We start from the raw sequence: 19924 nt of genomic DNA on the forward strand, positions 1-19924 counted from the left end.
CAGGCTGTTCTCGAATTCCTGACCTCAAGTGATCCGCCTGCCGCGTCCTCCCAAAGTGCTGGGATTACAGGCATGAGCCACCACTCCCAGCCCCTAGTCCGTTTTGAATTGCCCTAGTCCACTGAGAGAAGCTGTGAAATGCTGGCCAAACCACTGAACGGCTATGTAGGTTGGGAGTAACTAATCTCATGATTTATCTCAGTGGATAGCTTATGTGGTATAGTTTAGAGAAAATGAGCGCTGCAGTGCCCAGAGTTGGGGAGAGTTTGGGGAACTGGCACACTCCTGGTAATGTAAGTGGGTGTTTTTCTTCTGAGGGACATTTTCATAGTATGTGTCAAGAGCTTTTGACCCAGCAGTTCCACCTCTTAAGATTTATCTTAAGGGAAGAATTATGGATGTGTACAGAAATTTAGCTACAAGGATGATGCTTTAGCAGTATCTTTAAAGTGAAAATATTGGAAAAAGGCTGAAAATCAAGGATAAGTAATTATGGAACAGATACAGCCATTAATTGATATGTCTATATTTATTGACATACAAGAAGATTCATAATATGTGAAGCAGATTCAAACTGTCAATGATTCATTTAAAAAAATAATAGTTTGTATATATATGAGGGAGAAGACATCTGGAATAGTGTAGCATTATAGGTTTATTTATTTATTTATTTTTGAGCCAGAGTCTCGCTCTTGTCACCCAGGCTGGAGTAGAGTGGCGTGATCTTGGCTCACTGCAACCTCCGCTGCCTGCGTTCAAGGGATTCTTATGCCTCAGCCTCCTGAGTAGCTGGGATTACAGGTGCCCACCACTGCGCCCGGCTAATTTTTTGTATTTTTAGTAGAGACAGGGTTTCACCGTTTTAGCCATGATGGTCTCGATCTCCTGACCTCGTGATCCACCCGCCTTGGCCTCCCAGAGTGCTGGGATTACAGGCGTGAGCCACCGTGCCCGGCCACTTTTTTGTATTTTTAGTAGAGATGGGGTTTCACCATGTTGGCCAGGCTGGTCTCAAACTCCTGACCTCAGGTGATCCATCCGCCCTGGCCTCTCAAAGTGCTGGGATTACAGGCATGAGCCACTGCGCCACACTAGAAAGGTATTAATTTAAATAAACATTTATTCAAGTGATTACTGGCATCTACCTCCCTTCTAAGATACAGATACTTTTAAGTACATGTCGTTCCCTGGATAAAAACAAATGGCTGGCCGGGCGCAGTGGCTCACACTTGGGAGGCCAAGGTGGGTGGATCACTTGAGGTCAGGAGTTTGAGACCAGCCTGGTCAACATGGTGAAATCCCGTCTCTACTAAAAACAAAAAATTAGCCAGGTGTGGCTGTGGACGCCTGTAATTCCAGCTACTAGAGACTGAGGCAGGAGAATTGCTTGAACCCGGAAGGCGGAGGTTGTGGTGAGCTGGGATCATGCCACTGCACTCCAGCCTGGGGGACAGAGTGAGACTCCGTCTCAAAAAAAAAAAAAAAAAGACAAATGGCTCATTGGGTTTCATCGGCAAATTTTTGGCCAGTGAGTGTGGCCTTTAGGCTATTTATCAGACTACTTTCAGCTATTTTATTAACTAGATTAGGCTTGAGTAGGAGCTGACTTTAAACCTTCACAGGTTTCCGCAGGATAGAGTGTAAAACTTCGTATGCAGGAGTAGGGAGGGGCCTATTTAACTTGTTCCCTTATCCTTGCTTCTGTTCCTATGCTGCGTGTTATGACTCTTACGTGTGTTTCAAAGTTGTCGTCTTTATACTCAGAAATAGTATTTTTTGAGAATATTTCTAAGAAAAGACAACTTATATTTGACAAAACTGTGTTGAGCTCTTACTATGTATAATGCACTATGTTAAGCACCTTGATGGATGGATGGATGGATGGATGGATGAGGTATACACAAGTGAGTAAAATCTATCTTTGTTTTTAGGAACTTCGAGTCTACTGGGAGAGACATTTACATAGTTAATATAAAATTGGATGATAAGTGTTACAGTGAAGATATAAACAAAGCACAATTGGCTTTGGAGAGGCAACAATTTTGTATGATAGGTGAGAATTGGGAAAGAGTTAATAGAGATTTGACCTGGACTTTGAATGATGGATAAGATTTTGGTTGGTAGGCATAAAAATTAGTGGTGTATTTTAGAAATTGGGTTATTCAGGGTAGAGAGAGAATAAATTGGGCTAGAGGAGGCTAGAAATGAGAAAATGGTAAATTGAGGGAAAATAATGACATGGTGAATGTAAAACACCTAGCACAGTGTAGATACTTATCAAACTTTGCCTCTTTTAAAAAACATTTAGAAAATTTATTTATTTATTTTATTTTTATTTATTATTATTTTTTTTGAGACAGAGTTTTGCTCTTCTTGCCCAGGCTGGAATGCAATGGCGCGATCTCGGCTCACTGCAACTTTCACCTCCCAGGTTCAAGCGATTCTCCTGCCTCACCCTCCCGAGTAGCTAGAATTACAGGCACCTGCCACCATGCCCAGCTAATTTTTTGTATTTTTTAAGTACAGACAAGGTTTTGCCATGTTGGTCAGGCTGATCTTGAACTCCTGGCCTCAGGTGATCCACCCGCCTCAGCCTCTCGAAGTGCTGGGATTACAGGCGGAGCCACCGCTCCTGGCCTAAAATTTATTTTTAATTTCAATTTTTTCTTTTTGGTTTTTCTTTATATTTGCTGATTACTTAAAGATAATTTTTATTTTTTTAGAGATAGGGTCAACTACTTACAGATAATTTTTATCTTTTTAGAGACAGGGTCAACTGTTATACTTAGAGATAATTTTAATTTATTTAGAGACAGGGTCTGTCTATGTTTTGTAGGCTGGACTTGGACTCCTGGTCTCATGTGGTCCTCCCTCCTCCCAAAATGCTGGGATTACAGACGTGAGCCACTGTGTCTGGCCCACTTCTTTCTAATTCCAAACATATCTACCTCAAGGAGTATCTTTAAGTTACCTGAAAAACTAATGTTTAGGTTGATTGGACAAAGTAAGGCTATTTTCAGTAAATTCTAGGTGGTTTGCAAAATTACAAACGTAGTAAAACCAAAGTAATGATGGGAATTTACTTAGATTTATGTGCAATCATTTCTTTCCTCAGAAGGTGACCTGCTGAGAAAAGTGGTACAAATACTGGGAAAAACCTGCTCTTCTGCGTTAAGTGGGAGACAATGTCACAAGTTAAAAGCTCTTATTCCTATGATGCCCCCTCGGACTTCATCAATTTTTCATCCTTGGATGATGAAGGAGATACTCAAAACATAGATTCATGGTTTGGTAAGTGCCTGCTTTCTCTGGCTATTTTAAGGATTAGTGGCTTGCTTTGTGCTGAAGACCTTTCAATAATAGAAGGGGTTGCAAAAAAAGAACTAAAATAACAACTTCTTTCTGCACCAAGACGTTCTGTCATCCATGATATTATGGGAATAATTGAAATGCCCAGTATTTGGGGAATGGATTTTACAATCCATTTGTAAAAAAAATGGATTTTACAAAGCATATGTTGTTTTGTAGTTCAGAATGGCAGATTTAAGCTTTAGGGACATATGGGAAAGTTCAGATGAACCTGCATTCAACAAAACTCCATGCTCAAATATGTCTGTAGTGATGGCAGCCACATAAAAACTTTCTCTACTATCATTAGGCATAGATTATATCACAGCTAGGATATTGACATTCATACAATCTACCAGTTTTACTCAGATTTCTCCAGTTTTACTTGTATGTGTATTAAGTTCTCTGTGGTTTTATCACCTGTGTTGGTTTATGTGTCTGCCATCACAGTCAAGATATTGAACAGTTCTGGTATCACAAGGATCTCTTGTATTGCTATTTTATAATTACCCTCACCTCCCTCCTGCCACTCCTCCCTCAATTAATTTTTTTTTTTTTTTGAGGCTGTAGTCTCGCTCTGTTGCCCAGGCTGGAGTGCAGTGGTACAATCTCAGCTCACTGTACACTCCGCCACTCTTGTTCAAGCGGTTCTGCCTCAGCCGCCCAAGTAGCTGGGATTACAGGCGCCCACCAGCATGCCTGACTAATTTTTGTATTTTTAGTAGAGACAGTGTTTTGCCATGTTGGCCAGGCTAGTCTTGAACCCCTGACCTCAGGTGATCCACCCACCTCAGCCTCCCAAAGTGCTGGGATTACAGGCATGAGCCACTGCGCCTGGCCCTCAATTCATTTTTAAATGGAAGGATTATGCTACTAAGAACCCATTCCCAGAAACAGTATTGCTTGGCCAATGGTAAGTAAGAATGTGGTTACATTTTTACATTACTTTGAAATAATATCTGAGACTAGTTGTTGAGGCCCCTTTGATTCTTTCTCTCATGTCTCAATCCTCCTTATCGGGAGAAATCACTATCAATATGTGGTGGGGAACAGAAGTGAGTCCATTGCAGCTGTACTTATCCGTATAGTGCACTGTCCAAATGTGTTGGCAGGTGCCATTTTTTGGAAAAGGACTTTAATGGCATCTAGTGGGGATCCTGAGAGGAGTCGTCTGTTGGAAGTGGTGTGGGAGGAAGGGTAAATAAATACAAGGGCCAGCTGTCCTGCGGGGATCTTCCCCATGCCCTTGCTTCACTGGAACCGTAAGGAAATGGCTGGGCTGTCTGAGGATTTCTTTTTCTAAGCTTTTCTTTAAAATAAAAAAGAAAAGAAAAGATTAGCCTAAGAATACTGTTAAATACAATTTGGAAGAAAAAAAATGACCCCACTATTTTTCCAAAACTACTTTAGTTTTAAAACATTTTTATTTATTTTTCTTTTTGTTTTTGCCAGAGTTCTTTTGGCTAACAAAACTACCTCAGTTTTAATATATTACTTTCCAATTTCTTTCCCAAATAAATAGTCACATCTTTCTACACAGTTGCAATCAGAATGTACATGCACAGGGTAGTTATTGCTGTGTCTCACTGCATTCCTGAAACTATCAGTAGGCTGTTGGTAGAACAGACCCTTCACTGCTTTGTACTGACTTCTGGGCACAGTAGAATCTAAGATAAAATTTCTTGAGAGAACCTAGCTCTGCTCTATCCTCACACACCCCTTATTCCTCCCACCACCCCACTGAGGAGGAAACTCTGTAAGACTATACAGTATCTCTTGTAAGCCCTACAGTTTTTGATGGTTACAGTTTTCTTTCGTTTTTTTTTTTTTTTTTTTGAGACGGAGTCTTGCTCTGTCGCCAGGCTGTAGTGCAGTGGTGCGGTCTCAGCTTACTGCAAACCCCACCTCCCAGGTTCAAGCGATTCCCCTGCCTCAGCTTCCCAAGTAGCTGGGATTAAAGGCATGTGCCACCACGCCTGGCTAATTTTTTGTATTTTAGTAGAGACGAGGTTTCACCATGTTGGCCAAGACAGTCTTGATCTCCTGACCTCATAACCCACCCGCCTAGGCCTCCCAAAGTGCTGGGATTACAGGCGTGAGCCACCGTTCCCGGCTGGTTACAGTTTTCTTTAAGAGGAACATGATATATTTAGGGAGTAGATAAAGCCAGTTCATACTTGTATGACCCTAAATGTGTACCAAACAAAGATAAGGAGTTATTCACAATGCAGAATCTGTACTTTTCCATTTTTATAATACATTGTTCAATGTTGCCAGTTTTTAGTGATTGTTTTTATAGTCTATCTCGGATGTGTAATGTGTACTTTTTCTTTTGATTGCTAGAACTTTGCTTGTACTTGCCACATGAGTTGGAAGTGTACTGGTAGGGAGCTTTAGTTTGCATTTTAAATGCGTGATAGTGATTTGTTTTGCTTCCTTGCTGATCGGACAATGATGATCTTCCCTTTTCACAGAGGAGAAGGCCAATTTGGAGAATAAGTTACTGGGGAAGAATGGAACTGGAGGGCTTTTTCAGGGCAAAACTCCTTTGAGAAAGGCTAATCTTCAGCAAGCTATTGTCACACCTTTGAAACCAGGTAAGAAAACATCTTAGAAAAAAGCTCCTTGGTAGAATGGTGGGACAGTGTTTTAGAAGCCTGAGGTTCTGGGGAAATTACCTAAATGCTCTATCTCTTTGTTTATTATTGGTGAAATGGGCTAATTCATTTCATGATAAATGTAAAACTAATGATGTGCTACACTTAAAAAAAAATTTCTTGGAGCTTAAGCTAACATATAATTTTTTTTTTTTTCTTTAAGATGGGGTCTGGTTCTGTCACCAGGCTGGTGGAGTACAGTGGCACAGTCATAGCTCACTGCAGCCTCAAACTCCTGAGCTCTTAGTAACTGGGACTACAGGTGCTCAACACCATGCCTGGCTGATTTTTAAAGTTTTAGTAGAGGAGTCTTTGCTAGCCAAGCTGGACCTCCAGGCTTCAAGTGATCTTCCTGCCTCAGGGGCTTCCCAAAGTGCTGGGATTATTATAGGTGTGAGCTACTGTTCCCGGGGGCTAACATAGAATTTTATTGCCAGATACGTAACTGTTTTCTTTTTGTGACAAGATTTAATGTAACCTAACCTGGGTCTGGGTGGGAAGTAAAACAGCAAGAAAGAAGACTGTACTGCTTGCCATTGTACAAGAATTCTTTGAGTTATGTATCTGATTTTAAAAGATGATGGATCGCTTCTCGGCCTTTTGGCTAAGATCAAGTGTAAAAGATGATTGACATTTAAACTGGTGGGTACTAGATCTGCAGAATATTGTCTGTTTGGTTAGAACATAAGAAGCATTCTTTAAGAGGTCATAAAATCCCTCTTGAAATTGATTCTTTTGAAAAAAACAGCTGTATTTAGATTTAACTCACACATCATATGATTCACTTAAGATAAACATTTCAGTGTTTTTAAGTATATTCACAGAGTTGTGCAACCATCATCCTATCAGTTTAGAACATTTGAAAAGTATTATGTGGGTAAATCTGAAACTGGTCTCCATCACACCATATGACTACTCTCACCTCCCTCCTGTCACCCCTCCTTCAATTAATTTTTTTTTTTTGAGACTGGCGTCTCACCCTGTTGTCCAGGCTGGAGTGCAGTGGTATAGTCTCGGCTCACTGTAACCTCCACCACCTGGGTTCAAGTGATTCTCCTGCCTCAGCTGCCCAAGTAGCTGGGATTACAGGCGCCCACCATCATGCCCGGCTAATTTTTGTATTTTTAGTAGAGACAGGGTTTCACCATATTGGCCAGGCTGGTCTCAAACTCCTGACCTTGTGATCCGCCCACCTCGGCCTCCCAAAGTGCTGGGATTACAGGCGTGAGCCACTGCGCCCGGTCAATATTTATCTTTCTATGCCTGACTTACTTCACTTAACATAATGTCCTTCAGGTTCATCCATGTTGCCATGAATGACAGAATTTCATTCTTTTTTATGGCTAAATAGTATTCCATTGTATATATATATGCCACATTTTATCTGTTCATCTGTTGGTGGATACTTCAGTTGATTCCATATCTTGACTATTGTGAATAGTGCTGTAATAAACATAGGAGTGCACATAGATATCTCTTCGATGTACTGATTTCCTTCTTTTTGGATATATACCCAGTAGTGGGATTGCTGGATCATATAGTAATTATATTTTTAATTTTTTAAGGAGCCTCCATACTGTTTTCCATAATAGCTGTACTAATTGACTTTACTACTAACAATATATAAGAGTTCTCCTTTCTCTGCATCCTCAGGGATGCAGAGAAATTTTTAATATTTTTCATAGTGTCCATTCTAACTGGGATGAAAGGATATCTCATTGTGATTTTTAATTTGCATTTCCCTGATGATTAGTGATGTTGAGCATTTTTTCACATACCTGTTTGCCATTTGTATGTGTTCTTTTGAGAGATGTCTATTCAGCTCATTTGTCCGGCTGTTGAGTTGAGTTCCTTGTGTATTCTGGATATTAGTCCCTTCTTGAATGAATAGTTAGCACATATTTTCTCCCATTCTTTAGTTGTCTCTTCACTCTGTTGATTGTTTCCTCTGCTGTGCAGAAAGTTTTAAATTTAATATAATCCCATTTGTCTACTTTTGCTTTTGTTGCCTGTACTTTGAGGTCATGTTCATAGGATCTTTGCCCAGAACCATGTCCTAAAGTATTTCATCTATGTTTTTATTTTATTACTTTATTTATTTATTTTTGAGACAGAATCTCACTCTGTCGCCCAGGCTGGAGTGCAGTAGTACGATCTTGGCTCACTGCAACCTCCGCCTCCCGGGTTCAAGTGATCCTCCTGCCCCAACCTCCCAAGTAGTTGCGACTACAGGCGCGCACCACCACACCCAGCTAATTTTTGTATTTTTAGTAGAGATGGGGTTTCGTGATGTCGGTCAGGCTGGTCTTGAACTCCTGACTTCAAGTGATCCTCCCACCTCGGCCTCCCAAAGTGCTGGGATTAGAGTCAGGAACCACCGCCTTCGGCCTCCCCTATGTTTTTAGTTGTTTCATAGTTTAAGGTCTTACATATTAGTCTTTAATCCATTTTGAATTGATTTTTGTATATGGTAAGAAATAGATGTCTAGTTTCATTTTTCTGCATTTAAATATCTAGTTTGATCAGCACCATTTTTTGATTTTTCAAATTTAAATTTTATTTTAGAGATGAGGTCTTACTCTATTGCCTAGGCTTGTCTCAGAATTCCTGGGCTTAAACAATCCTACCACCTCAGCCTCCCAAAGCTAGCACCATTTATTGAAAAGACTGTCCCTCCACCAAGGAATGTTCTTGGTGCTGTTGTCAAAAATCAGTTGGCTATAAATACGTGGATTTGTTTCTGGGTTCTCTATCCTATTGCATTTGTCTCTGTGTCTGTTTTTATGCCGGTACCATGCTGTTATGGTTACTATAGCTTTGTAATGTATTTTGAAGGCTGGTAATTTGGTGCCTTCAGCTTTGTTCTCTTTGCATAGGATTGTTTGGCTATATGGGGTCTTTTGTGGTTCCATGTGAATTTTAGGTTTTTTTTCTTGAGACAGAGTCTCTTGTTGCCCAGGCTGGAGTGCAGTGGAGCGATCTTGGCTTACTGCAACCTCCACCCCCTGGGTTCAAGTGATTCTCCTGCCTCAGCCTCTGGAGTAGCTGGGATTACAGGCATCTGCCACCACCCCTAGATAATTTTTGTATTTTTAATAGAGATGGGGTTTCACCATTTTGGCCAGGCTGGTCTCGAACTCCTGACCTCAGGTGATCTACCTGCCTCGGCCTCTGAAAGTGCTGGGATTACAGGCGTGAGCTACTGCGCCTGTCCTGCTTATACATTATTTATGGCTGTTGTATTCTTACTAATTTTTCTTTCCATTTGTTCCATCAATTAGAGAGAGAGGTAGTGAAATCTCAGACTGTAATTATGGATTTGTCTCTTTATCTTTATAATTTTTGCTTCATATAGTTTGAAGCTACTATTAGATGCATAAATGTTTAGGATTGTTATGTCATGTTGATGAATTGGCCACTTTAATTTAAATTTAAATTTAATTTAAATTAAATTAAATTAAAATTAAAATTTAATTTAAATTAAATTAAATTAAAATTTTTTTTTTTTGGCTGGACATGATACCTCACGCCTGTAATCCCAGCACTTTGGGAGGCTGAGGTGGGCGGATCACAAGGTCAGGAGTTCGAGACCAGCCTGGCCAATATGGTGAAACCCTGTCTCTACTGAAAAATACAAAAATTAGCTGGGTGTGGTGGTGTGCACCTGTAGTCCCAGCTACTCGGGAGGCTGAGGTAGGAGAATCACTGAAACCTGGGAGGCGGAGGTTGCAGTGAGCCAAGATCATGCCACTGTACTCCAGCCTGGGCGATAGAGCAAGACTCCATCTCAAAAACAAACAAAAAATTATATACATATATATACACACACACATACACACATATATACGCACAAGCATATACACACACGTATATGTGTATATGTACATACACACACGTATATGTGTATATGTACATACACACACGTATATGTGTATATGTACATACACACACGTATACGTGTATATGTACATACACACACGTATACGTGTATATGTACATACACACACGCATACGTACACACGTACACACACGCATACGTACACACGTACACACACGCATACGTACACACGTACACACACGCATACGTACACACGTACACACACGCATACGTACACACGTACCTATACACACGCATACGTACACACGTACCTATACACACATGCATACGTACACACGTACCTATACACATACGTATACGTACACCCGTGTACACACATGTACACGTACACATATCTACACATATGTATACGCACACATGTCTACATACACACATATGTATATGTACACATGTCTACACACACGTGTATACGTACATATGTGTACATATATATATATATATGTATATATTTTTGAGACAGGGTCTCACTCTGTCACCCAGGCTGGACTGCAGTGGAGCAATCACGCCTCACTGCAGCCTCTACCTCCTGGGCACAGGTGATCCTCTTACCTCAGCCTCGAGTAGCTGGGACCACAGATGCCACTACCATGCCCAGCTAGTTTTTGTATTTTTTGTAGAGACAGAATTTTGCCATGTTGCCTAGGCTGGTTTTGAACTCCTGGGCTCAAGTGCTCCACCCACCTCAGCCTTCCAAAGTTCTGGGATTACAGGTTGAGCCACTGTGCCTTGCCCCACTTTAACAGTTTGAAATGATCTTCTTTATCCCCATTGAAATTCTGTGCTCTGAAACCTACTTTGCCTGGTGTTAATATAGCCACTCCAGTTTTCTTTTGATTGGTTTTAGCATGGTATGTCTGTATTTAAAGTGCATTTTTTTGTAGACAGCATATAATTGGGTCTTGCTTTATTATTTAATATTATTGTTGCTGCATTTTAATTGGAATAAATGCATCTATTTTAGCCTTGACATGCTATGCTATTATTTTGTGTGTGCGTGTGAGTCTCTCTGCCCCAAAAATATTTCTTTAGGAGATGAACCAAATGATTGTTCTCTGAAATGAATAATGCCTAAACTATGTTTTCATGGCCTGTCTTTTCTTCCCTGTCATCTTGTTGCAGTTTAATTCGTTTATCAGGAGTTAGTTCATATGCTATGTGATTAAGTGCTGTTTCTTCCATGAAGCCTTTACTTGTTTCTTATTCTGTTTTGTTTTTTTTGTTTTTGTTTTTTTTTTGCAGACAGGGTCTCAGTGTGTCACCCCACCTATAGAGCAGTGGCATGATCACAGCTCCCTGCAGCCTTGACCTCCTGGGCTTAAGTGATCCTCTTGCCTCAGCCTCCTGAGTAACTGGGACTACAGGCACATTCCACCATGTCTGGCTAACTTTCTCAGTGTTCCCATAACACTTTTTTTCTATTTCGTTAAAAATGTTTATCAAGGCTGGGCTTGTAGTTCATGCCTGTAATCCCAGTACTTTGGGAGGCCAAAATGAGAGGATTGATTGAGGCCAGGAGTTTGAGACCAGCCTGGGCAATATAGTGAGACCCCCATCTCTATTTATATAATATTGAAAAGCAAAAAAAAAAAAAAAAAAAAGTTTATCAAAATAAAACATGGCCATGGTAACATGGCTAACAATACTTAGAGTTTATGTTAAAATAACCCCTTTCTCTTCCCATCCCTACCCCCTGTCCTTTTTCTCAAACTCTTATTGGTTTTGTTGTTGTTGTTGTTGTTGTTTGTTTTTATATTTTGTTTTACAGGTGGGATCTCACTGTGTTGCCCAAGCTGGTCTCAAAATCCTGGGCTCAAGTGATCTTCCTGCCTCAGTCTTCCCTGTAGCTGTTTTAACTCACTATTTTAACTTGTGCTGTGGTTACATTCATAATGCCTGATAGTATGATTATATCAGCAGTATTTACAGTGTTATGATTATATAAATATTGTTCAATGCCAGATCAGTAACTGTGATGCAGTTGCATCCCTTCTTGGTTCTCTTTGGCTATCTTTGGTTGTATTGTCACAACCCCTGAGCCACATAAAGATGATTCCGACATCAGGAGATCAGTGGATTTGCTTTTCTTTAAACTTTATCAGTTTCTTAAATTTCTGCCACACTTTATCTTGCTTCATATTGGACAATGATCCTTGGAAGTTATTACTACTTTTTTGGGAGAGCATTATTATTTTTACTATCTTTGCTGCCTTGTTTCCTGGACCTTATAACTTTCTTCTGGATATACTCCTTCATTATGTGGGAGTGCATCCTCAGGAAACTTTCTTAAATTAGTGCAGGAGAGAAAAACTTTGAGTTCTCACGTATTTGAAAATGGCATTGTTCCACTTTCATATACAATTGAAAGTTTATCTTAATACAGCATTATAGATTGCAAATTATTTTTTATCACTACTCTAAAGACATTGTTCCTTTATCTTCTATTTTTATGTATTGCTGATGAAAAATTCAGTGCTTATCTAATTTTCCTTACTTTGTAAGTGATTTTTTTTTCTTCTTTATGGAAGCTTTCAGAATTTTATCTTTAGCAGTGTCCTGAAATGTCATGAGATTGTGTTTGGGATGCTTTTTTTAAAGGTAGTACCTTAGGCTGGCAAATAGGCAGGCCCGGGATACATCATTTCTGTTTCAACCAAAGTAGCTTTTATAAACTGGTCTTCTGTATAAGATTTAACTGGAACTAAGGATTCTGTGGCTTAGACAGGGTGTGTGTGTGTGTGTGTGTGTGTGTGTGTGTGTGTGTGTCTCATCTCCAATTATTTTCCTTGGGATTTGAGTGCTGACTAGCTTTTGGTTTTCCGCAGTTGACAACACTTACTACAAAGAGGCAGAAAAAGAAAATCGTGTGGAACAATCCATTCCATCAAATGCTTGTTCTTCCCTGGAAGTTGAGGCAGCCATACCAAGAAAAACTCCAGCCCAGCCTCAGAGGTAAGACTTTGGAATCTCAAAGTGGTGGTTATGATAATAATGTTCAAAGGATAGTTACTGGACAGAACATCTATTATGTGTCTATACTGTGTTTATGGACACCTTTATGTTACTTTTTTTTTTTTTTTTTTGAGACGGAGTGTTTCGCTCTTTTGCCCAGGCTGGAGTGAAGTGGCATGATCTTGGCTCACTGCAACCTCTGCCCCACCGTGTTCAAGCAATTCTCCTGCCTCAGCCTCCCGAGTAGCTGGGATTATAGGCACCTGCCACCACACCCGGCTAATTTTTGTATTTTTAGTAGAGATAGGGTTTTGCCATGTTGGCCAGGCTGGTCTCAAACTCCTGACCTCAGGTGACCCACCCGCCTCAGCCTCCCAAACTGCTAGGATTACAGGCGTGAGCTACTGCACCCAGCTATGTTACCTTTTAAAATCCTCATAATATGGGTTCGTGTGGTTGGTATAAATTAAAAAAAATCCGTATAACATTTATGAGTTGTAGGTAATATGCTCAATTAATTTATAGATAAGGTCTCAGAGATACTAAGTTGCTTGCTTAAGGCAAGCTTATTTCAGAGCCAAGATTCAAACTCTTATCAGTTTGTTTCCAAAGGCCTTGTATGGATATAATTGTTACATCTTCCGGATGTCAAATATCTTTGTTCTTCTGTATTACTTTAGCTCTCTTTTTCTTTTCTTTCTTTGAGACAGGGTCTTGTTCTGTCACCCAGGCTGGAGCTGGAGTGCAGTGGCACATAGTTCACTGCAGACTCGAACTCCTGGGTTCAAGTGATCCTCCTGCCTCAGCCTCCCGAAGTGCTGAGACTATATAGGCATAAACCACCGCATCCAGCCAATAGACAAATTTTTATTTTATTTATTTTTGAGACAGAGTCTTGCTCAGTCGCCCAGGCTGGAGTGCAGTGGCATGATCATGGCTCACTGTAGCCACAACCTCCTGGGCTCAAGCAGTCTTCCTACCTCAACCTCCTGCATAGCTGGGACTACAGGCACAAGCCACTGTGCTCAGCTAATATTTTTGTATTTCTTGTACAGACAAGGTTTTACGATGTTGCCTAGGCTGGTCACGAACTCGAGCTCAAGCAATCCACCCACCTCTGCCTCCCAAAGTGTTAGGATTACAGGCGTGAGCCACTGCACCCAGGCCAGAGTAGAGTTTATAATCAGAGTTTAGTGTTTACCCTCTCTGTGGTTTTCTTGCTTCTGAAATTTTGCCTCAAAAATTTCATCTTTTTTTTTTTTTTGAGACAGGGTCTTGCTCTGTTGCCCAGGCTGGAGTGCAATGGCATGATCTTGGCTCACTGCAGCCTCGACCTCTCAGGTGTAAGCAATCCTTCTGCCTTAGCCTCCTGAGTAGTGGAGACTACAGGTGCAAGGCACCAGGTGGCCAGCTAATTTTCGTATTTTTTGTAGAGATAGGGTCTTGCCATGTTGTCCAGGCTGGTCTTGATCTCCTGAGCTCAAGCGATCTGCCCACCTATGCCTCCCAGAGTGCTGAGATTACAGGCGTGAGCCACCATGCCCGACAAGTGCCATCCTTTTTTTTTTTCAGACGAGTCTCGCTCTGTCGCCCAGGCTGGAGTGCAGTGGGTGATCTTGGCTCACTGCAACCTCCGCCTCCCGGGTTCAAGTGATTCTCCTGCCTCAGCCTCCTGAGTAGCTGGGACTACAGGCGCCCGCCACTACGCGCAGCTAATTTTTTTTTTTTTTGTATTTTTAGTAGAGACGGGGTTTCACCGTGTTAGCCAGGATGGTCTCAATCTCCTGACCTTGTGATCTGCCCACCGTGGCCTCCTAAAGTGCTGGGATTACAGGCGTGAGCCACTGTGCCCGGCTGGACAGGACACACACAGAAAAGCACTGACCATAATGGGGGTGGAAGAGGTTGATAAATTCAGGCACATGTATCTAATTAAAAGATAAAGAGATGAAAAGCCAACCCCTAGAGTAGGAGAAACTATTTGTAACCCATGAATCCTACAAAGGGCTTATATCCAGAGTATACAAAGAATTACAAATCAATTAGTAAAGAATTGACAAGCCAGTAGAAAACAGGCAAACGACTTAAACTAGCACTTATGAAAAGGGACAACCAAATGGCCGATACACATGTGAAAATGTACTCAGTTTCACTGATCATCAGAGAAAAGCACATTAATTTCCTATGACCCAGCAATCTTATTTTTTTTAGAATAGTTAAAATGAGGAGATAACCCATCAATAGTAGACTGAATAAATAGTTGCACATCCCTACAATGAATATTATACAGCAATGAAAGTCAGTGAATTAGAGCTGTGTGAATTGTTGTGGTTGAATCTCACATACATAAAGTTGAGTGAGATAAGCCAGACAGAAAAGAATACTTGTAGTAGTGTGGTTACATTATACAAAATTTTTGGGTGCAGCACACCAGCATGGCACATGTATACATATGTAACTAACCTGCACATTGTGCACATGTACCCTAAAACTTAAAGTATAATAATAAAAAAATAAAAAAAAACACAAAATTTTTTGTTTTTCTTCAAAACTAACATACCATGTTTACGTAATACGTGCTTATTTGGTAAAACAAAAAGGAAATTATCTAATGATCACTCTTTTTTTTTTTTTTTTTTTCAAGGCGGAGTCTCGCTCTGTTGCCTAGGCTGGAGTGCGGTGGTGTGATCTCGGCTCACTGCAAGCTCCGCCTCCCGGGTTCACGCCATTCTCCTGCCTCAGCCTCTCAAGTAGCTGGGACTACAGGCGCCTGCCGCCACGCCTGGCTAATTTTTTTTTTTTGTATTTTTAGTAGAGACGGGGTTTCACCATGTTAGCCAGGATGGTCTCGATCTCCTGACCTCGTGATCCGCCTGCCTCGGCCTCCCAAAGTGCTGGGATTACAGGCGTGAGCCACCGCGCCCGGCCTATCTAATGATCACTCTTAAAATCAAGGTAGCAGTGGTTGTCAGTGTTCTGTATTTTGGCCTAGGTGGTGATTTCATAAGGTCTTCACTTTGTAGTCATTTAAGTATTTTTGTTTTGTGCACTTGTTGGTACGTATTAGATCTGTCATTATGCTCTTTGTTTTGTATTCATCTTATTGATTTATTTATTTTTAGACAGAGTCTTACTCTGTTGCCCAGGCTGGCATGCAGTGGCACGCTCATGGCTTACTGCAGCCTTGACCTCCTGGGCTCATGTGATTCTTCCGCCCCAGCTTCCTAAGTATCTAGCACCACAGATGCGCACCACCACGTAGGGCTAATTGTTAAAAAATTTTTTGTAGAGACAGGGTCTTGATATGTTGCCCATGCTGGTCTGAACTCCTGGCCTCAAGCAGTCCTCCTGCCGCAGCTTTCCAAAGTGCTAGGATGACAAGCATGAGCCACCATGCCCAGCCAAGTTTTTCTTTTTAATCATTTTATTGAGGTCACATTTATAGACACCGGTGTATTTAAGAACTAAAATGTTATGGTTGAATTTCAAAAACTATCAAGAAGAGAGATTAGATTTTTAGAGCGGAGATAATAGCACTACATTTTATTGCCCTTTGTAGTTTGACATCCTTTCATATTTCTCAGGAACATTTGGATATCTGTAGTATATATATTTATTATATATTTTGTCAATTTCTCTACCATAGAAGATCTCTTAGGCTTTCTGCTCAGAAGGATTTGGAACAGAAAGAAAAGCATCATGTAAAAATGAAAGCCAAGAGATGTGCCACTCCTGTAATCATCGATGAAATTCTACCCTCTAAGAAAATGAAAGTGTGAGTAGCCACAACTTCTTAGTGCCAAGGGCAGACATATTGTACCTTGTATACCACTTGTAAGTTTCTTTTCTGAATTTACACTTTAGATTGAATAGAATAAAATTAAAAATGGTACATCTCTAATATGTTTGGTGCACCTCAAGCTTGAGAGATGCCTAAAACTGTGACCATGGTGAGGTGAATTGTTACGTGTGTCCTGGAGGGCACTCACATCTTAGTTGGCATAGGTTTTACCTCTTTTTGTTTTTACAGCTAATAACAAGCTGCATACATGATATTTATTTATATTTTTATTAGTTAAGAATGTATTTTGCTGCAAGTAATAGTCTTCAACTGGAGTGGTTTAAAGAATAAAGAATTATTTGTTTCACAGAGGTCTAAAAGTGGTTTGCTGCTGGCTTTGGTTCAGTGGCTGATTTTTAGCTTTTTTTTTTTTCATACTTGCTCTTCAAGATGCTGCTCTGTGTTTCTTAGCTTTTTTCTTTTGCTTGTTGTCTCACTAGCACAAGATGGCTGGTGTATCTCTAGGTGTTATATTTATGTTTAAGAGAAGAAGAATAGTACAGTAAAGGAAAAAGGGCAGCATCTATATCAGGAAACTTAAGTCTTTCCCAGCAACCCTTAAATTTTATTTCATTCGCCTAGACTTGTGTCACTTGGATTCCCTAGTTGCAGTAGAGGCTGTTGAGGCAAGTACAATACTTACTTGTAGCTTAGTGCGTTGCTGCTCCTCCCGAAATTGGGGTTTTGTTAATGAGAAAGAGACAGAATAGATATTGGGATGGCAATTAACTCTGCCATTTGATCATTTGATGGTGAGCAGTTAGAGTCCCTCCTTACTCTTCCAAACCACCACTAGATAACTCTTATCTTGATAGCGGTTGGCTTTCTTAAAGTTTACTCATTGAAGCCATTAATATATATGATCTAATGATACTATTGGAAGAATCATGTGGTCGAAGCATGCTTGTTATCCTATAGAATGAGAAAATTTAATCATATGCAGTAGATTTGGGGAGGAGGGTACAGGCTATGCTTCAGGGAATTGAAAACATATTTTTTGTCCTTTTGAACTCAAGTTCTAACAACAAAAAGAAGGCAGAGGAAGAAGGCAGTGCTCATCAAGATACTGCTGAAAAGAATGCATCTTCCCCAGAGAAAGCCAAGGGTAGACATACTGTGCCTTGTATGCCACCTGCAAAGTAAGTTTCTTTCCTGAATTTAAACTTTAGAATGAATGGTATAAAATTACGGATTTACATCTACAATCTGTTTGGTGTACCTGGAGGTTGGCAAACTCCTGAAGCTTTGACCATGGTGAGGTGAATTGTTACGTGTCCTGATGGGTGCTCAGATTTTTAAATTTTTATTTAATTAATTAATTTTAAAGACAGGGCCTCATTCTGTTGCCTAGGTTGGCGTGCAGTGATGCAATCATGGCTCACTGCATCCTTGACCTCCTGGGCTTACGTGATCCTCCCACCTCAGCCTCCCGAGTAGCTGGGACTATAGGCATGCACTATCATGCCTGGCTAACTTTTTTTTTTTTTTTTTTTTTTTTGAGACAGAGGCTCACTCTGTTTCCCAGGCTGGAGTGCAGTGGCACGATCTTGGCTTACTGCAACCTCCGCCTCCCGAGTTCAAACAATTCTCCTGCCTCAGCCTCCTGAGTAGCCCGGATTACAGATGTGCACCACCACACCCGGCTAATTTTTGTATTTTTAGTAGAGATGGGGTTTCACCATGTTGGCCAGGCTGGTCTCGAATTCCTGACTTTAAGTTATCTGCCCACCTTGGCCTCCCACAGTGCTGGGATTACAGGTGTGAGCCACTGTGCCCAGCCTACCTGGCTAACTTCTACATGTTTTTGTAGAGATGGGGTTTCACTATGTTGCCCAGGCTCTCAAACTCCTAGCCTCAAGCAGTCCTCTTGCCTTGGTCTCCCAAAGTGCTGGGATTACAGATTTGAGCCACAGTGCTGGCTGGTGCTCAGATCTTGAACAGTCAGAAAAATATACTGTTGAAGCAAATTTAAAAGAAATATAAAAGGAAAAAGTTAGCAACAGTTCTTACCATGTAAATTGAACATTTTTTATTTTTCCAACCTCCCTGCTGGATTTTACCCAAGCCAGCATACATATTTTCACAATCGGTTAATACAAAACCTTGGGTTCTGCTTTATTGACTTGCCATGAGATTATTTCAGATTTTGTTTCTGTGCTGCTACAAAATTTTCACATTTATCCTTTTTTGATAGATTGTTAATATTCTATCAAATTATATTTAACTATTTTCTGTTGAATATGTAGTTTCCAGCTTTTCATGATTATAAGTACTCAGTCAACAACTTTATAGGCAGAACCATTTCTTTGAGTGATCTTCTCAGAATAAGGAAGGAGAAATTCCCCACAGGGTATGACCAGTTTTGTCAGTGTTGATATTTATTGCCAATTTTACTTCTGAAATGGAAGTACCAATTTATAGTGCCATCGGCTTTTTTTTTTTTTTTTTTTTGAGATGGAGTCTCACTCTGTCATCCAGGTTGGAGTACAGTGGCGCAATCTTGGCTCACTGCAACCTCCGCCTCCTGGGTTCAAGTGATTCTCCTACCTCAGCCTCCTGAGTAGCTGGGATTATAGGCATGCATCACCACACCCGGCTAATTTTTTTTTTTTTTTTGTGAGACGGAGTCTCGCTCTGTTGCCCAGGCTGGAATGCAGTGGCGCGATTTCGGCTCACTGCAACCTCTGCCTCCCACGTTCAAGCAATTCTCCTGCCTCAGTCTCCCATGTGGCTGGGATTACAGGCACCTGCCACCACACCTGGCTCATTTTTTATTTTTAGTAGAGATGGAGTTTCACCATGTTGGCCAGGCTGGTCTTGAATTCCTGACCTCAAGGGGATCTGTCTGCCTCAGCCTCCCAAAGTGCTTGGATTACAGGTGTGAGCCACCATGCCTGGCCCCGGCTAATTTTTGTATTTTTAGTAGAGATGGGGTTTCATGATGTTAGCCAGGCTGGTCTCGAAATCCTGACCTCAAGTGATCTGCCCGCCTCAGCCTCCCAAAGTGCTGGGTATAGGTGTGAGCCACCATGCCTGGCCTGAAGTGCCATTGGCTTTGAATGAAAATTTTTATTTTCTTATTATCTCATCTGCATTGTTTATTAACTTTTAAAATTGTTTCAGTTTTTTAAATTCATATAGATGGCATCAAATTATTATTAAACATTTAATTGTAAATTGATAATTTATAGTTGTATATATTTATACAGTACAAAGTGATGTTATGATTCA

The 19924-nt window shown here is 40.7% G+C and overlaps 1 protein-coding gene across 10 annotated transcripts in view; it reads left to right on the plus strand.

The window, feature by feature from the left end:
• Positions 1-19924, plus strand: part of TPX2 (TPX2 microtubule nucleation factor) — a 62827-nt gene that overhangs the window by 15254 nt on the left and 27649 nt on the right. For 6 of the 10 annotated variants that reach the window (XM_055373267.2, XM_055373270.2, XM_031004893.3 and 3 more), the window contains 6 exons: positions 1932-2053; positions 3116-3291; positions 5823-5945; positions 12726-12852; positions 16499-16627; positions 17710-17832. In XM_055373267.2, coding sequence (XP_055229242.2) covers positions 3186-3291; positions 5823-5945; positions 12726-12852; positions 16499-16627; positions 17710-17832 — 608 coding nt within the window. In that variant the 5' untranslated portion in view covers positions 1932-2053; positions 3116-3185. The remainder of the gene's footprint in view (positions 1-1931; positions 2054-3115; positions 3292-5822; positions 5946-12725; positions 12853-16498; positions 16628-17709; positions 17833-19924) is intronic. The other 4 variants (XM_031004891.3, XM_031004892.3, XM_055373269.2 and 1 more) reach the window with 1 other exon arrangement.

This window comes from Gorilla gorilla, chromosome 21, assembly GCF_029281585.2.
Source record: "Gorilla gorilla gorilla isolate KB3781 chromosome 21, NHGRI_mGorGor1-v2.1_pri, whole genome shotgun sequence".
NCBI lineage: Eukaryota > Metazoa > Chordata > Mammalia > Primates > Hominidae > Gorilla > Gorilla gorilla.